We start from the raw sequence: 21,692 nt of genomic DNA, 5'->3' as shown, positions 1-21,692 counted from the left end.
GGGGAGATGCAGGGAAGGTCGCACATCTGTTACACGGCCATACAGGCAGGGTGGTGCAGTTGTTGGAGGGGAGATGCAGGGAAGGCCGCACATCTGTTACACGGGCTGTGCGGCTGTTAGAGGGGAGATGCAGGGAAGGCAGTGTAACCTTTGGAGGCAAGATGTAAGTTTGGTTACTCAGATTCAGGCTCCCTGGCTATTCTTTTGCAACTTTTGAACACATTTGGCATACATGAGCGCAGACAGCGTTTATTCTATTTAACAACCAATGCATTTTAAGAGCACATTTGCATTAACAATGGTATACTCGCGTATAAATGAAAAAAGTGCTGAACCAGTACTTTGTTTAATTTATACTCCTACTTGTTGGGTTATACGCTTTAACCCAACAAATGCTCATTGATACATGAGTGAATTATTGGGCGTTACACACGAGTTTCACAGAGATGCAGGTACAACTCTAACACGGTCTAGTTGTTTATAATAGGGTGCACCGTGCACTCCTTCCAGCCCTCTCGATAGACTTCTTATGTGAATCAGCAATAACGCCTGTAGGAACAGCTTTTTTAATACAAGTTGCGCATGTGATACCAAGGTCAACCCATTATGTGCCATGGGGGGTACAGCCAGTGTTTAATTGGAGCCTCTGGTTTCTGGTGCTTTGCACGTGAGGCTCAACACTGGCACTTGTGACAGTCTGCCGCATGGTGGCGCCGTTTGCCTGAATTTGGGATGAGCACAACAGTTCTTTTCTAATTCATTATGCATTAAAATGACCGATACCTGCCGCTCAAGCTATTATAGCTGTGGGGCCTGGAATAGTCCGTATTGTGACACTTGTAGACGTGATAGTTAGTTATGTTGGTACTGTCATTGGCATCGCTAGCAGGGGCAAGCTGCAGTGGTCTCACGCTGAGGGCACTTATTTGTCAACAAATTAAGCAGTGGATATAGCCAATTAAATATAAAACTTTAGGCTCCCTTAAAGTATGTGTGTATGTTGCTGGTTAGCCCCAATCATGTAAGGCATTTCATCAGAATAAGTGAGCACCTTTTTAGTGTTTTATATAATTGAATTAGTTTGAAATTATAAACCGATTAATCGCTTCCGAGGTGAAAGGAGTACACCATTCCAAAAAAGAAACCTCAAATAGTGGTGCTAATTGTCACTTTGATTTAATCTGCATATTTATTTCTATTACACAGGACTTTAAGAAAACCATTTTTAGCTTTAAGTTGAACACAAATTTAGGAGGCCTCTCGTAAAACAAGCCAACATTACCCTACCCCCCAGCCCCCGCGGGGCTAGGGTTCCAAGCCCCATAACCCCCCCCCCCCCGTGGGGCTAGGGTTCCAGGGCACCCCCGTGGGGCTAGATTCCAAGCCCCCCCCACCCCCCCCGGGGCTAGGGTTCCAAGCCCCCCCCCCCCCCCCCCGTGGGGCTAGTGTTCCAGGGCCCCCCGTGGGGCTAGGTTCCAAGGCCCCAGACGGGCTAGAGTTCCAAGACCCCCGTCGGGCTAGGGCTCCAGGGCCAGTGTGGGGCTAGGGTTCCAAGACGTAGTCAGACAATACTTTGTTAGACTCTGGTAACTGCCGAGGAGTTAAACATTTTGCTTTTGTATGAGACTTAAGATTCTAAATATTTAGTTTTGATTTGCCGATTACAAATAACCTATCCCTTAAGCATTTTAGTCTCGTCTCGCAGTCTATAGTTATTTTCACTTTGCAGCCACTGGTAATTCTGCTGATGAAGTTTGTTTATCTTCGGGAATCGGGCATTTTCTTTGGGGTATTTTATTCTGCATATTTGAAGTTATGCATCTTTGCAGACTGTTCAACTCTTCACTTGTTTCTTTGTTTTTTAGGCTCCGATCATATTCGTGAAAAAGACGGGCTCTGGGCTGTCCTCGCTTGGTTGTCGATTATTGCTACCCGTAAACAAAGTATTGAGGATATCTCGCGAGAACACTGGCAGAAGTATGGGCGAAACTTCTTCACCAGGTAAAGCCTTTGACTAGAGATTGATTAATATTTTGGCTACAGAAATGCTATTTTTCCCCAAAATGTTTTACTTCATGATACTTCATTATAATTTGTGGGTAATGAGCGTGATCACCTACAACCCTATTTTGATGATCCGCTATGAACGAAGAGACCATTTAGCGCACACTACTTATGACTAATTTTTAGGGCTTGCGCTGCAGTGCGCAGCACTGCTCGCGTAGAGAGAGCCCTTTTGTAGGGGGTTTAAAACTGTACATAGAAATTGCACATGCTCGTGCGTGTGCTTTTTCTTTTTTGTTACGTGATTGGCTTGTGCGTGCGTGTATTTCAGAAACAGAGCACGCAATAGGCCAAAGGTGGGCGCGTTGCTCCGCCCATGGCCTATTGGTGTCTGTTACCCGCACAGGGTAACATGTGGTTTGCATTATCGTGCGCAGACGCGTGCACGATAATGCAAAACACATGGCTCGTTTAAGTTGCAACGCTTTTTGGTTCAATTTGCCAGTTATGAACCATGTAGTAAACTACGTGCCATATTCAGCAAATCTTTATTTCTACTGAATACACTTTGGTCGCTGAATTTCACATTCCCGGATCATACCTGCCTATGCGTAGTTTGAGCACTGACCACCAAACAAGTTTTTAATCATTGCTTCCTGTAGTCAAGCATGTTAACCTGCCACAATATTCCTACTTTTCTCATTTGCTGTGTTTAGACTTCCCTCAACACAGCTGTCCTTAGCTTGTCTTGCTGGGGTGCGAAACGGGTCTTTAACCGGCGTTCTGTACACCTTAAGTACGAGGCATCTGTACTATTACCATCCAACTCGTGCTTTCTATACAACCAACATGCCTTTCTACAAGAGCTCTTTATATTATGCGTGTTTCCAAGCTTCCTCTTTAAATAAAATACAATATTTATGCAATGAAAGGAAAAATAAGGAAAAATAAATCGTCCAGTAAGGCATAATATGCTGAATGCCGCCAAGTTCCCCAAGTGGGCTTCCGATTATATTATATAATATGGTGATCAGCTTAATAGCTCATTTGTCTGACGTGTGCTGCATGGGGATGGAGGATGTACAGAGCCATCTCCCTCCTGCATGCAGTGCATGTGAATGCTGGTTAGAGGACGAGCAGCCTACCCAGTGAAAAGCAAAGGGCAGTGAATGGACTCAAGCTTGGCACAGGCAAAGACTTCCCCAGGCATCTGTCTTCACCTCCTACTGGATGAGGCGCCATATCGCTCACCAATGAGGCGAGCAGCCAGAGACTTAGAAGGTGGAAGACGTCAATCGGGAACAGATGCTCCCATCGCTCATCTTATTTACCTCCCGCCCGCACACCTCTGTATTTCCTTATAGGCCTCGATTCAGGGAAGGGCTGGGTGTGCAGTGACAGACATGGTGCTAGTTCTCCTGCAGCCCCACGGTTAGACCTGCACTATCCTGACAATAAGACTTAGAAGGAGGCGAACTGCGGCCATCAAACGTATGCTCAGTAGCGCGTGCATCAGGTCCCACCCTGGTGTCCCCACTCTGACCCCATGGCTCAGCAGAACTGACTATTGAGGAAGAACAGCGAGGCCCACAAGGTAAGTACCGAACCAACCTGTGAGTGCCGATGTGTGTGCCTTTGTTTATTTAAGTATGCATGCAAGAATCTGTCTGTTCTTGTTTGGATTGGAGATTGTGTATAAAAATGAAAGTATGAATGTCTGTGTATGTAGGTGTGTTGGTATGTGCGTGGGGTTGCCTAGAAGAGTAGCTCAATAGGAAATGTGAGGGACATAGCAAGAGCATATATAAGACAGGTGGCTGGGTGGAGGAGGGGTGCATAAAACATATCGGGTCCACTGACTGGTTTTTAGCCAGAAAGATGATTAAGTAGGAGAAGTGTGGCGTGCTGACTAGTTTAGGAGGCCTGCATATCTCAAGTTTGAAATTAGACAAGACCAACAAAATATTTCACTATCCATGGTTGATGAGGTTAATAGAATTTTATCAGGTAATAGTGTCACCTTATAGTTACACATCTTACAAATGTCAAAATGAAATGCTATTAGAATCACGTGATACAAGGGGAAACAGTATTGCAGTGGGAAGCATATAGGGTCCATCATGGCTATTAACTGCAATTTATTTGAAATTGGCTTTCGTGGTTGGGGAAATTTGGCTGTTAATTGACCTATTTGGCTCCTTCTAAAAATATCCTTGGAAGGCCCACTCTTAAATCCACCCAGGAGAGTGGGATTCTATTGGCTGACCAGGAAGTAATGGAATAAAATTCACGAGTACCTGTAGAACTGCTTACAAGCTGCAACTTGTAGCCACATTTCTACTTGCTTTAATTCTAAAGGCGATTTGCTTACTTTTTTTCTCAAAACATTTTCTGAGGGAGCAGGATCACCCCCTGAGTGGTTTGAGATAACAAACGTCTGTCTGAGAAATTTTGGGAATGCATATTTGACAAATTTGTTTTAAACTCAGGATCTGGCAGTGATTCCAATTACATGTGATCTCTGGTGTGATGAACTTAAATCCAAATAGAAAAGAAAAATACATCTTGATGAGCAGAATCATTACCTCTTCTAAATCAATTTTCATATTCATCAGCCATTGGATATGGAACATCCTCCTGAAGCTATTTAGAAAGTCCTAACCTACTCCCAACTCCAAAGGGCAATGAAGACATGGCTATCCCCACCGTCCTCTCAAGACCACAATGTTGTATTGCATGACTATTGACAAACAAACAAATTCCCGGTACAAGAGTGTAGGAAAGTGCCCTTTTTGTATGGCCACCCCCCACTTTTTGCTACAATGCTGATGGTTATGACTGAAAGTGCACTGTTGCCTGCTGCACAGGCCCCAATGCCAGTGCTCTCTCCCTAACAAGCATCTGCAGTGCAATAGGTATCGCATTTACATGAGTTCGAGCTATTGGCATCATAAATGACAATGTATTTCATTTGTTTTGTTTTTTAAAACGTAAAAGGCGTTGTCGATTGCAATGCCAATAGCTAAAACTCTCGCTAATGCGAGACCTATTGCATTCCAAATGCTTGTTTTTTGTGTGGGGGAGGCACATATATTTTGTTAGTTAATAGTTTATTTTCTGTTATAGTCCAAACTCCACCAAGCTGTGTCTCGGGAGTGCTGTACGAAGATTTAAAAAACAAAAACAAAAAAAAAGAAACAAGGGTGACCATAAATTGACTGTAGTAGCATGGGACGACATAGCTATCATATATACGACAATTGTCATAAAACATGAGAGGTTCAGTTAAATCCTGAGTTAGCCAAACTAGGATTGATAATGGGAGCCACCATATATAGTTTTATATTTTGTAGTACTTTTCCTCTGCACACAAACCTATGTTTCCCTTGGATTGATGGACTGAAATGTATGCCAGGGCATTAGGATGGGTGACCGTGGGAACAAGCAGGGCAGAGGATGTATCTAGCTTCTTCAGCCATGCTTTCACACTGAAGCCAGGTGAACTTTCTTCTTACTTTTCCAGAGCGGCAGCCAAGAGCGTCCTGAATCTCTTCCCCCCTACCCGCCCCCCGCTTCAGCAGCTACAGCGCGTGTGGGGTTCTTTATGGGTCTCTTCTTTATGCAGCTCGGGAGACAAAAGTTCACAATTAAGGTCACCGGAGAACATGGTGGCTGCAGAGCTAGCAGGGCGCTAGTTCGCTTTTGGGAGCTTCTGCCACCGCCAGCTCGTTAGAATGACATCGTAACCAGCTGGTTAAGAGGAACACACCCCTACCCCCATCCTTACTTACTGTGTGTAGGGATATGTGCTTTTCTTCTTCGGCATTTGTAGTGGTCCAAGATTCGGCCCGAGTTGCACTTTTACGTTGGGACACAGCCGCCCTGGAGCTCAGGAGGAGCCGCAGGGCAGCAGCACTCGGTCTCCTCTGGGACATGGGAGGCAGAGGCCGCTTAAGCGCAGCTAGGTCGACAGCAGGAGTGTTTCCTGTTGGCTCCAGCTCAGAGGATCCAATTGCCCAGCCGTGTCAGGAAGAAACTGCCTGCAACAACGCTTTTGACCCCCGGAAATCACCTTCTGACCCAGATAAAAGAAGGGGAGCCAGGAGAGGGAAGTTGAGGGAGCAAAAGATTTTACCAAAAAGGGGGAGATACCGATTTTTCAACACTGTTATTGCCCCCTCCGTAACTAACAGTAGCTCTCCTCCTCTGTTAACCTTGGCTAGTAACACGGAGACCACAGAGTCCTCTAGAATATTGGACTGCAGACCTAAGGAGCGCTCGGTTAAACCTGTGAAACCGGTGAAACTTAGGGAAAGTAGGAGTGAGGGCAAGAAATGCAACCCAGAGAAATTGGAGTGCAAAATAATGATTACCCCCTCTTTGTGGTCCTTTTTTAGGGTCTTGCCATCAGACGGGGACCCTAGAAAGCCAACCATGGAAGCAACAGTGCAGTCAGAGACCCGGTTTCTACCAGCCCTGACCTCCGTGGAAGATATAAGAAAACTAACAGGGCACTCTATATTGGGGGGACCACAGCCAGCCGTAGTTCCTAGGCAGGGAAGTGCGGGAGTGAAATAAGTGGGCCAGGTGACCATTTACTTGCAAATCCCCCTCAAGAAGTAGCATCCTTGCCCATAGGGGATAAATCTATGGGCGACAGTGTTCTTAACCCAGATTCTCCCACAAGTTCGTTAGAAGCCATGTTTATATCATTGTCTGGGGATATTAAGAAAGGTTTTGTAGTCTCAGAGGCCAACCAAGGGGAATAAGGAACTTCTGTTAAGCATTGGAGAAAAAGACAGATCTCCTCTCCATCAGAACGCAGACTCTGGAAGATTCTGTGCGCCTTTGAAAGAAGATCTGGGAAAGGCCAAAGCGGAGATTCTGACTCTAAGAGGGAAGGATCGCGTTCTCCGGGAGAAGTTGGAACACCTGGAAAACGGTGCCAGGAAAACAATTTGTGGTTTTTGAAGGTGCCAGAAGGAAAGGAAGGGGAAGACATGACATCCTTTGTGGTTGCTCTAATAAAAGAAGGTCTGCAGATTGAGGAAAGTGAGGAGGAAATATCTAGAGACGTTCAAAGGGTGCACAGAGACCCCTGCCGTAGAAACCCCAATAAGATTAAACCACGAAAAATCCTCAAACTTTTTGACTTATACACTAAAAGAAAAAATCTTGACAAAAGTTTTGAGAATGAAGTCTATAAGAGTGAGAGATTGCACCTTTGAAATCAGATCAGATCTTGTGAGGGACACCCTGGATAGGCAATGGGAGATGGGTAGGCGCTTAGAGGATTTCTAAAAGCTAGGGGCCACCGCTCAATTACATTTCCTGCGACCTTGAAGGTAATGCGCAACAACAAAATGCATAGGCTGAGGAGTTTGGAGGAGGTAGAGGACCTTGTGGAAACTCTGAAACAACCAAGTGGTAGCTAGGATTGGCAGCTAGGTCTGGAGTGGCTTAGAGTGGCCTACAGGGGGAGGGGAAGCAGACAGATGGAAGAAAGTGAAAAACAAGTATCAAGGGAAAGAGAAGGTAAAAAAAAAATATAGTAGATATGGAAAAAAAGAAATAAATTACATAAGAATCTTTTTCTCACATAACTTGGGGGTGAAACCTCTCTTTTCCGTTTCTTTTTATTTTTTTTGGGTGGGGGTATTTCATTTATATCGGGTATGGGGGTGACGGACATCCCGTAGCATACTAAAAAGGGGTCCAACATCTGGATCAGAGGAAAGCGGGGATGGGTTCTCCAGGGAGGGGAGGGTGAGGGTCAGTATGGGGGGTAAGGGGTGGGGAGCATAGGGGAGAAAAACTAAAACAAATATCCTCATTCCCCTCAATAACGCAGCCCATAGATGTAATGGATGATATGTTTCAGTCGGAAGGCTTAGGGACATGACAAGGGAGATGGGTATTCAGATATTAACATGGAATGTTAATGGTTTGCGCCTAAAAGCGAGAAGCGATAGGATCTTGCAATACCTTAGGGATTCTGCGGCCCAGATAATATTGCAAGAAACACACTTGGTGAAGAGTGAAAGTATGGAGATTTTTAACAGGCAGTTAGGGGTCCAACAGGCGGTTTTTACAGAGCAGAGTGCAAACAAGAGGTGTCTCAATACTAATCAGAAAGCAGGCGAAGGCTCATATCCTGGAGACAGCAACAGATAGGAGCGGTAGGTGGATAGTGGCAAAAACAAATATACAAGGACAGATGTTAACACTGGCAGGGTATTACGGCCCGAGCATAGACGACATGAGCCATCAAAGAAAGTCTTTACAGAATTGCTGGATTTTCCTGATCCAACAATTATGTCCGGAAATTATAATGTAATAATTGATTTAAAACTATATAAATCTAAAAGTAGCAGAGCAATTGCCACTCCCAAATCACGTTTGTCTTTGCGAATGATGATGCAGCGCTCTGTGATTTGTGGAGAGAGAGCTAGGGCGATCGACTTGAGTTCTCCTTCCATAATAGAAAAAATATGGCCATAAGTCCAGAATCAATTACTTTTTAGTTAGCTTAGGCCTGAGGGCTAATATTCAGGATATCTCCTACTTAACTGCCTAGCTCTCTGATCACTCAGCTGTTATATTAAATATGGATCTGAAAGGCAGGTTGAGCACAAAGAAATGGACGCTCGATCGTACCATACTTTTGGAGATGGATGCAATGAATCATTTGAGAAAGGATGTAACTGAGTTTCTAGAATACAATATAGGTTCTGCCTCGATTACGGTTGTCTGGGACACTCTTAAAGTCTATATGAGGGGTAAACTTACAAGCATTGTAACTTTTAGGAACAGGACCTACAGAGAGCAGGTCTGTCACATAGAATCAGAGATGAAAGCCTTAGAAGCTGAGTCAAATATGAGTAATGTGGGAGGAGGTAGGCACCCGGAGGGTGATAAGTTAACATCACTGAAGGCACAATTAGAATCTATTTTACAATCCCGCATTAATAAGCGCTGGGAACCCAGCAAGTTGGCCCACCTTGAATATGGGTAAACTACTAGCTTGGAAGGCGAAGACAGATAAAAATAGGAACTTGATAAAAGAAATTGAGGGGCTACAGAATGGGGTGGTATTAACAAACGATTTGGAAATTGAAGATGCCTTCAACAAACACTTTCACAAACTCTCTTCGGAAGATCAGATAGTGACGGAGGATGAGGTTAATCGGTGGTTGGGCCCAGATGTAATTCACACATTGATATGGAGGGGCAAGAAATATTGAATCAGGAAATCACTCAGTAGGAGGTAGAGAGTTCCATGAAGATAAGTTAGAGGGAAGGCGGGCGGCCCGGATGGGCTACCAATAGAAATATATAAAACTCTGGGGGAGAACCTCATGACCTTGATGTTTAACGGTATCCTTAGACTCCACACAGACACCTAACACTTTGGGGGAAGCAATATTAACATTGATACTAAAACCAGGAAAAAACCCAGCTCGGTGCGAGTCGTACAGACCAATAGCTTTGCTTAACATAGATTATAAAATCTTTGCAAAGATCTTGGCAGAGAGGTTAAGTAAAGTTATTGGGGGGATTGTACATGGTGACCAAGGGTTTTATGAAGGGTAGGCAGCTCTACGAGTTAACATACAGCCTGATGGGAGTGATTGATTTGGCCTCAACTTACTCTATTCCATTGGCAAATGTGATGTTAGACGCTGCAAATGCTTCGATAGAGTTAATGGGTCATATTTAGCAATCGTAATGAAAAAGTATAATTTGGGTGATAATTTCTGTAAAGCTGTGCAGCTAATGTATCAGAACCCAACAGCTAAGATACTGGTCAATGGTAATCTGACTGAGTCCTTCCAGATATCCAGGGGTACTAGACAGGGATTCCCCCTGTCTCCGCTCCTGTTTAATGTGTATATATAGAGCCCCTAGCACAAAAAATCAGGGAAGCAGTGGACATCCTAGTTTTCCTTATGAGGACTGGGAAAAGAAGACAGCGCTTTATGCAGATGACGTAATGATTTATACATCTGGTCTTTCATCTGCTATCCTCCGAATTGCCTCAGAATTTGGAGGGGTGTCTGGTTATAAAGTTAACGCAGGGAAAGCGGAAGTGATGGCATGGAACAGCGAAGATGAGAGCCCGCTAATTAAGAAAGGAAATGAGATACTTTGGTGTAAACATCGTACAAGAGGTCGATAAAATAGCAGGCGTGAATCTGGATATCATTGAAAGAGAGAGTGCTCGAATAATGAAAAGCTGGGCGCAGTTAGTCAAAATTCAGCAGGCCATTAATGCGTTCATTTGGGCTTCTAAGGGGGTGAGAATCTCCTGGAAGAAGCTACGGTGAAAAAGCGAGAAGGGGGGTCTAGCCTTGCCAGACATTCAGTATTACGAGTGGGCCTTTCAGCTCTCCCATTCTAGAATGTTGTTTAGTGTCCCGGACAACTCGGATCTGGGATTTCTGTTTAAGGTGATGCTAAAGGGAGCTAAATTAAGGACTGCTCATTTCTTGTTTAAGTTTGGTGACCCAAAGTACTTTAAAAACCTTTCCTCTGCACACAAACCTAGGTTTCCCTTGGATTGATGGACTGAAATGTATGCCAGAGCATTAGGATGGGTGACCTTGGGAACACGCAGGGCAGAGGATGTATCTAGCTTCTTCAGCCATGCTTTCACACTGAAGCCAGGTGAACTTTCTTCTTCCTTTTCCAGAGCGGGAACCAAGAGCGTCTTTAATCTCTCCCCCCTACCCGCCCCCACTTCAGCAGCTACAGCGCGAGTGGGTTTCTTTATGGGTTTCTGCTTTCTGCAGCTCGGCAGACAAAAGTTCACAATTCACGTGAAGAAACAAACCAGGTTAATAGAAAAGGGAAAGAAGAATTGCAAGGAAGGAAAGGCGAGACAAAACGGATTATAGAAAGTTAGGGCGAGTGATGGAACAGATAAGTGGTTGGATGAGTGAGGGTGGCTGAATGAGTAGGTTGAAGGATAGGTGAAGGGACAAGTGGATGGATGGGTGAAAGGACGGCAGAGTAAATGGAAGCATGAGAGGGTGATGGACTGATGAAATAAAGGCAGAGTACATAGAAATCTGAGCGGAAGAATGTCAAAACGTAACGATTGATGGATGAAAGCCTTTACTGATGGATGTGTAAGTCAAAGGATGAATGTGTGGGTGGATGGACATATGGATGGATGTATGCATCGATGGCGGGTCCGTGAATGGTGAAAATGTAATAATGAATGGATGACAGAACACAAAGGTGAAATGGTGACCATCAGAGGGTAGATGGAAATATAAAAGGATGAATAGATGCTTGGATGGAGGGGGCAAGGAAGCGCTTCTAGGAAGATTTGAGCTCCCTTCTTGCACTTGCTTGATGACATCAGAGCTTTTGTTCAAAGTGGGGGGTATACTAATTTTATGGCTACTCCCTTGGCAGGAAATCTAATACAGGTTCTCTCGCACATCGCCTCGCCTCCAGATGTACCCTTTAATCTCCACAGGAAGAAATATAATGTGTTTGTTCTCTGTTGCCAACACCCCGCAGCTGTGCTCTCCCCACTCCCTTGTTCAAAAAGAAGAGTTATTACATACTTCATCTCTCCAGGTGCTGCACCCGAATACTCATAATGCACTTTGTCACCTTCTCTCATATCTTTGGGAAGAAAGCTTCCTCGCCTCTTCTACCACCATCACCCAATTCCAGACATATTGCAAACCTGTCTTCACAATGTATTCACCCACCTCCAATCTCAACCCTTCATTTCCCCTCATGCAGCATGTGAACGCTTCCAGCTTTTGTGACACTTGTGGCAATTCCACCTTGTAGATGCTCTGGAAAATGAGCTAGTGCTAGACGCTGAGCGCCTCTTTACTTTAAGTCATAACCTACAGAGTGCATATTGAGGCAAAGGATAACAGCCTCTAGTATAGCCGATAATGTGATGCTGGGTAGAATGGATGTCCCGTTCCATTTGATTCTTGCTATGGTCATAGATGGGAGAGCTCATCACTAATCTGACTACCCCTTTGCCCAACCTGTGCCTATCGCAAAGTACTTGCTGCACTTGCTGTTGACCTTTGCAGAATAGCGGCGTCTTTTACTGTAAGCCATTTCGGATGCATTCACCTGTTGCTGTGGCATTTTATCAATCGCGTGCCGCAACGCATCATCGTGCTACAGTCTGTACAGCCTGTAAAGGGTAGAAAGTGCATGTCACAGGTGCTCCATGCGGCTTCATGCTCAGGTGTGCTTGGTTTTTTGTGAACTGCACTCATCTCGCTGCAATCACTCAAGCTCACTGAACACTTGTATTACAGTCCTCCTAAATTGCAGAGTCTGCTAGCCATCCGCAATTCCCCGACACACGTGTTTTGTGTTATTTATAAAACACAACATACGATGGGGCATATTGGCGCTCAGGGCTGGTTCTAGTGGGGTGCAATCGGTGACACCTCAATGGGCGCTGACTTTGGGGGGAGGTGTGGGAATGGAACGCAGTGTTCAAGTACAATATGGTTTTAAAAGCCCCTGCTGTCGCGTTCCTTACCTCCAGCAATATTCAGGCAACCATACAAATGTCAAGGTAACTGGTGATTAATGGACCTGCTGCAGAGAGATCGGAGATTTGTCTAGTGGAAGTTTTGTCTCATCATAAAGTAACGCAGGAGGTTACAATGCCTGCGGCAAAGCATGTATACCATGCAGATCACAAAATCATGTAACTAGGTCAGTGCGTTACTGCTTCTGTCAGACCCTTTTGTTACTTGCAGTTTTTACGTTTAAATACTAATATGTAACTATGAGCTATTAACTATCTTCAAAGAGCTGCATGCAAACTGCAAGGTATAGATTGGAGCGTTATGATTTTTACCCCAGTTTCTTTTTTTATCCTAATGTTGCAAAAAGGGTTCACATGGGTCGAAATCAATTCTTGTTAGTAAACCCAATCCCCAACCATGGTGTTACGTTTTAAATTCTGAGTTTGTGCTTCTCCAGACAAAGCACTGTTAAACTATGTTGTCGACCAGTATGGATGACTTGTGACTCCTACACCTTGTAGTCCTCTGTCTGATGTAACATTTCCTGTCCACTGATTTACACACCTATCATTGTCTCTTCGTAATGTGTGTGATGTAAAGTGCTCTGACACCCTACACTGGTATGAGTGGTGCTATAAAAGTAATTAAATGCATTTGAGAGACCGCAGTTTTGGAGACTTGATGGTCACTGTTAAAGGGTGGTAGTGAAGAAATCATGGAGAAATTCATTGGGGGGTGGGGGGAGCGGCAAACAAACATTGTTGCACCGGGTGCCACAATGCTAATTCCGTCCCTGTTGAAGCTAAAAAGCACATGTCAATAGTAAAAGCTAAAAACTGATGCAAACCGCACTATTGATTAAAAAAGAATTTTAAAAAATCATAAAGAAATAAAGTCCGGTTTTTAGCAATCACCTGAAACAGAGAAAATGGTGCTCATTGCAATAGAGGGGTAGGCTATTCTAGCATTTGGCATGGAGAGAACGAAAAGGTCTGGTGGTCGCCGAAAGAGTAAAGGCACCCTAGGCAGATCATGGACCCAGAGACTGGCTGACATAAAGGTGCGGGAGAATATTTGCTAAAGAATAATCCTTTGGTAAGGGTGTGATTTTTCTTTTTTTTCTCACTTTAGTCATAGCTTTAAAAGTCACTGTAGTGATCCAAGTATGGGAAACGTGAGAGGTCTGCTGGTGGTACCTATCACTACAAGGTGGTTAGGTTCTGAAGGTATTGCAAGTGGTGAAGGAGCTTTTCAGGAGCTGCCAAATAGATTCAGTTTCCGTAATGTAATTGTATTTTATACCAGGGCATATAGCAGTGTGGTATGCAGGTTTGGCTCACTGACTTGCAGAATGGTTTTTAGGATCTTGAGCTCAATAAAGCAGGTTCGGGCAACTCTGGAGACTTGGGCGACCAGTGATCAATTAGCACAGGTTTGTGACCCACTGTAGTTGGAGTAGAGTGAGGGTCCATCATTTTGGGCCACCAAGAGGCCTCCCATCTTGCCTTGACTGCTAGCCCAAGTGGAATCTCGATCTTGGAAGGATGTCATTCAGTTGCAGGAAGTAAGTGTAATGATCTGCCCTTTGGCTCCACTCCTGATCTAGTTGGATTGAACTGGGACAGCAAGTATTCTCCGAAATAATTTGGGTGCCAGCTGTGTGTAAATAAAAGCAGGTTCCTTCCTGATAGCGTAAGAAGGCCAGACAGCGGGGGTAAAGATTGAAAATGAAAGGGGCACAGGAGGTATAGTGTACGGTAGAGTATGCAGCCTGGAATAGAAGGAGCAGTGCAAATATCCGGAATCTTTCAGCATAGAAGGATTTAATCCACCCAAGTACTCACCCCCTAAAGTAAGCACCGTATAAAGTGTCAAACGAGATGTTCTAATTGATTTTGACAATGCTCTGTAGTTATAGTGCAGCTAACCTTTCTAAGAGCTTGCCTGGGTCGGGGAGCAGCGAAATAGGGCGATGGTGGTTCAGGTCTGATGGATTTGAGGTAGAGCTTCTTTAAAAGTAACTTACCAGCAGCTTTCCAGAGATCAGGAAAGACTCCTTTGGAGCAGGAACAGTTGAAATGGTGAAGGAGACGGTCTGTGTTCTTCTGTATGACTAGTTGCGGTGTGCTGGTGGGAGTAGTCACTGGGTGAGCTGAACGGGCATCGGTTATTGATTACATTCAGTACCTCTCCTTTGGTGATGGGAGAAAAACCTGTCGTGCAAGGGACTGGTTTGTGAGTCTAGAGCGGATTCAAAGGTATATCCGGAAATGGAATGACGTCTTGTATTATGGACTTCCAACTCAAAAAGGCCCTTACTTCTAGAACAAATATGTAGCGTCCTCAGATTTGTTTAGGAGGGTTACTAAATGATAGGCCCATCGGATTATGTTGCTCTGTTACAATGAAGCAAATTTACTTGGATACATTTGGGTCAGATCGAAGGCGAGTTCAGTAAAAGCCTTCCTTAACTTCTATTTTTTTTATATTTGTACAAGGTGGTAGCTCCTGTGTAGGCAGTTTTGTTTGCCAGCTTGAAGTCTATTCTCCACAATATTTCGGATCTCCATACAGGAAATTTAAGGGTTTTTAGTTGGGAGGAGAACCATGGGTTGTTTCTTATTTTTGGTACTAGGTTTCCACCTCTGCAGAAGGAGAGGCTTCCAGTGCTGTCATAAGGGCAGTATTTAGATTGCGGAGGAGGCCGTTGCAGTCATTCCTGCCCACGGTGATGGAAAAGCTGCCTTCGAGACTGGACTACGCCATAACTAATGTTTTACGTTTCGAGTTCTTCCAGTTTAATTATTGAATTGTCATGGCATGCTTTTTAATCTGTGTCCTCAAGGGTATTTTGATATTAAAATGGGCTGTACTGTGATTGGTCCAGGAGAAAGGAATGGGCTGATGTGGGTGTTGAAATTGGGGTCAAGTAACCTCTGACCCGCAAAGTGTGTGGGCTCAGAGGTTTGCAATTGTAGGTTCCCTGCTGCGAAGTCATTAATGATGGGGCCGGCTTTGTGGGTCTTTCAGTTAATGGGCAAAGTCTCCCCAAGGACGATAAGTTTATCTCACACACGCACCCCCCCCCCACAAATGTACACTGTGGAATGCATGCCTGTTAGTGACCGCCTCCTACCACAGTATCCTGAGCTCTTTACTCATCTCTGTTAAATAGTTACACTGCCCCCACAGAGGCATGGTGGAGCAGACATACTCACTTGGCATCATGAAACCGACATGAGGATTTAAGCCATGCTGATGGATATTTCATACTCCGAGGAGTGTGCACAACTTCCTTTGTGTGTTCAGTGTTGCAGAACATGCATGTCCTCATCCCAGGGCTCTCTAAGCTCCTAGCAAAGATGACAGTTTGTTGACAGAAGAGTCTGCGGCTTCCTTGTTTTCTGGAGTTCCTTAATGTGAGTTTCCCCAAGCACCTGAAGATTGTGTACTGATGATCAATGACATGCACTGCATGGCTTGCTATGACATCGTACGATGTCTGTCTACATGCAATGTCACATAGCAGACATGTCGATTGTGCTCTGTTCTCAGTGTGCCACAGACCACTGGGAAATGTGCCTGAACAGCAATACTGAGCTTAACAGCACAGAATAATGTTTTTTACCTACGTACTTGCAACTATCCAGTCACCTCTGGTTCACGGTGCCTGCATTTCAAGCCTAAAGACATAGCTGGTAAATGTTCCTATGTCACATGAAAGCCTACAGCCAGCCTGGCCAGCTCACCAACCTTTCTTTCTTTGTAAAGTGCTGTAAGCCAAAATGCAAGGGATGGCCGAGGAGTTGCATGACATGTGACCACTCATTGCGCTGGGATATCACTTTTTCAAATTCAAGTTTTCTTTTAAATTGCAAATTATCCACAGGATAAATTTCCGAGTAGAACATGTGACAGTGGACTGGTCTAAAGCAGAAGATGTTGGTTGGGGTTCTATGGAAGATAACGCCGACAGTTGAAATGTCAGGATGGACTGTATCACGGACAGTTTGGACTATCGTGTCTGCTCACTGTGGAAGTTCATGGCGGATCTTCAAGCACTGAAACTGCTGCCCTGGGATTTTGCCTGTAAAAGTTCCTCAATGTTATTTGTATAGAAACGTGATTTCCCCCGCCCCCCTCCATTTCCCTATCCATTCAGGAACCCATCAACCCCATTCACCTCCTATTATGTTGCTCTGCTCCACATTTGGTCCTTGAAATATCTGAAGAGAGGATTGAAATATCCCTGGAATTCCTATCCGAAAAGGTGGGCATTTTTGTAAATGTAGACCTTGCGGTGTTCCCTCACCTGTATGGGGACTGAGGGAGCGGGTGGCCATGTGAAACAATGATTGAAGGCCATCACCCAACTGTTTCACTGTGGGCATCCATGGAGTCCAGGATGGAAGAGAGGGAGGACTCGGTACCATCAAGCGTTAGGAGGATCTGTGCTGCTAGCTCAGCTGAAGGCCAGCCAGAAAGTGGTTTTGTCTGGGCTTATCCCCTGCCTCCTCCAGCAGTGCATGTTGACTGCAAACTTCCCCATCCCTTTACTTCCAGATGTAGATGAACAGTGACAAACAATTGGCTCATATATACAGGCGCATTCAAGGTGACATGCTTCTCTGATGCGTCATGCCTCGGGTTAGGTACTGATCTGAGGATGACGCCCCCAGAGGCAATAGGCGTTGCACTCGATGAGTGACGCAGGCAGAGATGACATGGAAATGCATTGCAGGTATGGTGAGTCTTGAAGACTAAAGCAAGTATAATTAGCGAGAATGATAGACTATTAGCACCTGCACAGGATGTGGATACAGCTCCAGTTACTTCTAAAATGGGTTGGGCGGATCCTATGGACATCAGCTAGACATAAGCAAAACTGGGCACAGGTCCTGTTCCATGCAAAGGAACCACTGTGACCATTAACAACGTGTTCTCAGGAGACTGTGGTAGACCGGGGGTTGGGAGATACGGTTTTGGGGTACAGTGGGGAAAGGAGCACGGGATGCAGTATGCTGTTGTACATACTTGGCCATTCCACTGTTGTTCTTAAATACCCGTGGCATGCAGCCTTTGGGGGTGGATCATGGTTCTCAGTTGGTGTTCACTGGAGGTCAGTGGAGATGTGATCTGTCTCCTCCTGGCGAGCCTCTGCCATGCACTTTCCTGAGCATTCATCTTCACCTGCTTTCTGAACCCTGTCTCTTCATTTTGACTCTCTTCCCCTCTTGTCCCCAGGATGTGTTGCTCCACATCTCTGTATGATGCTACTGCATGACCTGCTTCTCAGCAGCACAGAGGTTTTGATGAGGCAGGATGTATACCTCGCCATATTGTGCCTCCACATAGCCTGTAAAATTACTGCCTCCCCTTCTAAAACGTTACTCTGCTTTTCAGTGTCTGTTCTATCTGGCCCTGCTACCTTGCCATAATTAGGGCCTGGGTGACCTACGCCTCTTGTTCATGGGGAGCCATTTGAAGACTTTTTGTTACAAGCGAAGTGTGCGAAAACAAGTGAAAGCCATTGGCTCACCTTCCTTTGAGTGATGGCTTTCTGCTCTTGCCAGTGTGCATTTATTTACACTCATAAAGTAGACCCCTTATACAGTTTTACAAAAACATTGACAAATATTTCCCAAGCCAACTAACGGCCGACTTGGGTTTTTTTTATGCAAGGAAGATTTACTTGCATATTTTTTTGGGCGTGGAAACTTACGCACGCAAATTTCTGCTGGTGGACATATTTGTGCATAAATGTATGTGTGCACACGATCGGACTGATTTTACTTGTGTACATCCTGTGCTCATGATTCTTTGTGAAATCTATAAGTTTGAAAATTAACTCAGACTTAGGTAAACATCTGTGCACGCTGAAAATGCGGCTTCGGTCATGCAGGTAACAGCGGTGGGAGGGAGCGGGGCATTTCGAAGGACGATGCAGAGGGAAAATTAGATAAAAAATTAATTTTTCCTTGGCATCGTCCCTCGAAACCCCACTCGGCTCCACCGCTGCTACCTGCACTGACCGTAGCTGTGAAAATGACACTTCTATTTTTTGTTATTTGCACATGAACGCCCTTAAATCCTTTAAAGAGTCATTTTCTCTATGGATTTCCCTTCACTTTTTGAAACTCAGGAGCAGCAACATTGTCGTGGTATCACCAGGGCTTTAAGTGGAAGCTTTTTCAATATTCTATACAAGCTATAGTTGCTGCTTATTTATCTTATGCAACTAACAACCATTGACAAAGCCAATAGTCCTGACTTGTAGGTATGATGTTACTTGTTGTATCATACATCTGGATGCAATGACAGAAACAGCAAAATACAAGTCGGGCGACACACTATGCTAAGCACCGATTTTTAGCTCACACGTTTTAAGCCACGCCCTCAATTACATTGACCACGCCCCTTTGTGAGAGACCCCCCCCCAGTTTTTTCATCCCACTTAAAGCCCTGTTAGCGAGACCTCTTAATGTCGAATGTTACACGTCTGGTAAGAAGGCGGCTGACCGCTGAGGTTTGGCTTGTCATAGAGAGGTCTGCTGTTCATAGGAGTTGAGGAGTGTACAGGAGCACAGGGCGCCCTGGCAGATAATTTGTTTACTGGCCTCTTGGCTGGTTCCAGGGTTGTGTAGTGATGGCATTATAGGCTTTGATTCTATCCTCGGTGTTGGCCGAAGCTGTCAGCCACTCTAGACGCATCAGGGAGGAAGGCAGCCTGCCGCCCCAGCCCTGGATGGAGGATTCTGGCGGCATCCTTGTGAGCAGTAGGCCCGGAAGATTTCCATCCTGGCCTTCATGTTTACGGCATTCCATATTTACCTGCTTCTGAGCAGGGCGTGAGTCTAAAACATGGATGTGTATTGTAGACCCTAAGGTTCAGCTCTTTGCCAGATTATCAGAATAACCACGGTCTCCTTAAATTGTTTTCATTTGTCTGCCCCTATATTGTGTGGACATCCTGAAAACGTGGCATGGATCCGCCCATCCGGAGTGTGCTGGTGCTATAAATTACAAGAAATGGGAACCTCTCAAAAAGTGTGGTGTAACGAATGTATTGCAGGCCTGAAGCTTGAAGCCCGAAGCTTGAAGCTGGAGAAGCGCTGTGCTTTTTTTTCTTTACTTAAATTGAGTGTGGCTCTTTAAAATGCAGCTGATCAACTTTGTCCACAAGGTGGCGGCCTTTCTCCATTAAGCTCTCTGGAGAGGACGATGTTGAGACAATGAAAGGATTGGTGGCTCAAGTTTAAACTGTCAGTACAAGTTTTTGGCAGATTTCCTGCCATTTGTATATTTGAACTGTAAGTGGAGTCGTAAGAATGAATGTTCACAAACTCGCACTTTTGAAGTTAAATGTATTTTGAGAAACCTATATTTTATACTGAAACACAAAGCAGGTCTTCTCTCCAAACAGGTTCTCATAATGCGCGTCAGGATCTCTGGAGCCAGGTAATGCATTGATCAGTTTTACTGTAGTCCGTGACCAGCAGCGTCATGAATTACACTCACCGTAAACCCCTGCACAAATCAGGCTCCTTCCTTCTACTTTATAATTACATCGAATGAAAATTTCCTTTGTTTCGTTTCAATGTCTCAAATACTCCCGTGTTGGCTCAGTATGTCTGCCCCGCCTACACAACACCAAAGACTGTTCTAAGATGGTTGATACCAGAATGCTTTCATGAGGGCATCTTCTGTCGCGTTTCCTAAGCACTTGCGCAGTCTGGTTTCAGCAAACCAGGTTGAGCCATCTTTGCCCTACATGCAAGACCCGAAAACACCCATCCAATTGGCCATGGTGCACTCACGCTGTACGTATCCATACTCTGGCTTTATAATAATAATAGTAAAAGGCATTTGTAGAGCGCGCAGCTACCCCAAATGAGGTGTCCCGGCGCTATAGCAGACCGTGATCAGAGGAGAGCGCAATGCTAGATATTCCGACTGACAGGGGTGTAACACAGGCCCCCGCATCTCCCGCAGTGCGGGGGGGGAGGGGCCAAGCTCCACGGGGCCCCTTCAGCACTGCACTTCGGCCGGGGAGCTCCAGATAGAGTCCAGAGGGGGCCCCTCCACGTACCTTGCAGCCAGGTTTTCAAGGCCTTTCTGAACTCCTGTTCAGACTGCATCATGCGTCGATGGGGAGGAAGGTTATTCCAACATTTGGAGGTCCCCACCTTGAATGTTCTACCTCCCATTGTTCCTTTCGAAAAGCGCGATATGGAGAGAAAACGTTTGTGGTTGGACAATAAAAGTCTGTCTTGTTGATAAGGGCGGAGTCTCCTCCTCGGCTAGATAGGCACCTTCCCTATGTATACTCGAAAGGCAAACATTGGGGCCTTAAATTCAATCCGTTTGGCTATCGGAAGCCAGTGCATTTCCCTGAGGTAAGGAGAGATGCGGTGTCGAAGCGGGACCCCACAGACCAGTCGTGCGGTCGCATTTTGAATAATCTGAAGTCTATGGATCAGACCAAGTGACAGACCCATATACAGGCCATTCGCGTAATCGAGGTGGGAGGTGATTAGGGCATAGACTACTGTTTTGCGGGTTGAGTTTGGCAGAAAATGTATACATTTTCTAATACTTTTAATTTTGCCAAAACAAGCCACCGAAACCAGTTGTACATGGGTCGTCAGGGATAGCTTTTTGTCCCATCTCACTCCCACGTCTTTGACCGAGTCCTTCGGAGTGGGAGCGTCACCCAATTAAGATGGCCATCAAACGTAAGACGGGGGGGATAGTTTGGTTAAAAAACAGGACCTCTGTCTTGTCAGCGTTAAGTTTTAAGAAATTACAATTCATCCAAACAGCGATGTTTTTGAGGCACTCTTTAAACGGGTCAAAGGTGGAGTCTGACACTCCGCTAAAAGTAAACAGCAGCTGAGTGTCATCAGCGTATGATGTCACCTTGATCTCCATTTTGGTGATGAGCTCCGCCAAAGGTGTTAAGTAGACATTAAAAAGAAGCGGGTTTAGGGCCGAGCCCCGAGGTACCCCCCATTTGAGTTCTAGTGGGCGAGGACATAAACGTCCCGTCCCTTCTTGCCTAGAGGCTGTAATAAAACACAGTAAAAGAGCAAACAACTTTGGTCCTCACATTCAAAATAAAAACTCAACCTTCTGAACTTAAACTCAAATTCCTCGCCTCCT

At 45.1% G+C, this 21,692-nt stretch overlaps 1 protein-coding gene across 2 annotated transcripts in view; it reads left to right on the top strand.

The window, feature by feature from the left end:
- The window catches only part of PGM1 (phosphoglucomutase 1), a 277,935-nt gene that overhangs the window by 214,270 nt on the left and 41,973 nt on the right, over window positions 1-21,692 (top strand). For both annotated transcript variants that reach the window (XM_085602392.1, XM_085602391.1), the window contains exon 8: window positions 1,866-2,001. In XM_085602392.1, coding sequence (XP_085458518.1) covers window positions 1,866-2,001 — 136 coding nt within the window. The remainder of the gene's footprint in view (window positions 1-1,865; window positions 2,002-21,692) is intronic.

Source organism: Triturus cristatus, chromosome 4_2 (genome assembly GCF_964204655.1).
Source record: "Triturus cristatus chromosome 4_2, aTriCri1.1, whole genome shotgun sequence".
Classification (NCBI taxonomy): Eukaryota; Metazoa; Chordata; class Amphibia; order Caudata; family Salamandridae; genus Triturus; species Triturus cristatus.
The sequence above is the reverse complement of the archived record's forward strand: the minus strand, read 5'-3'. Positions and strand labels throughout refer to the sequence as shown.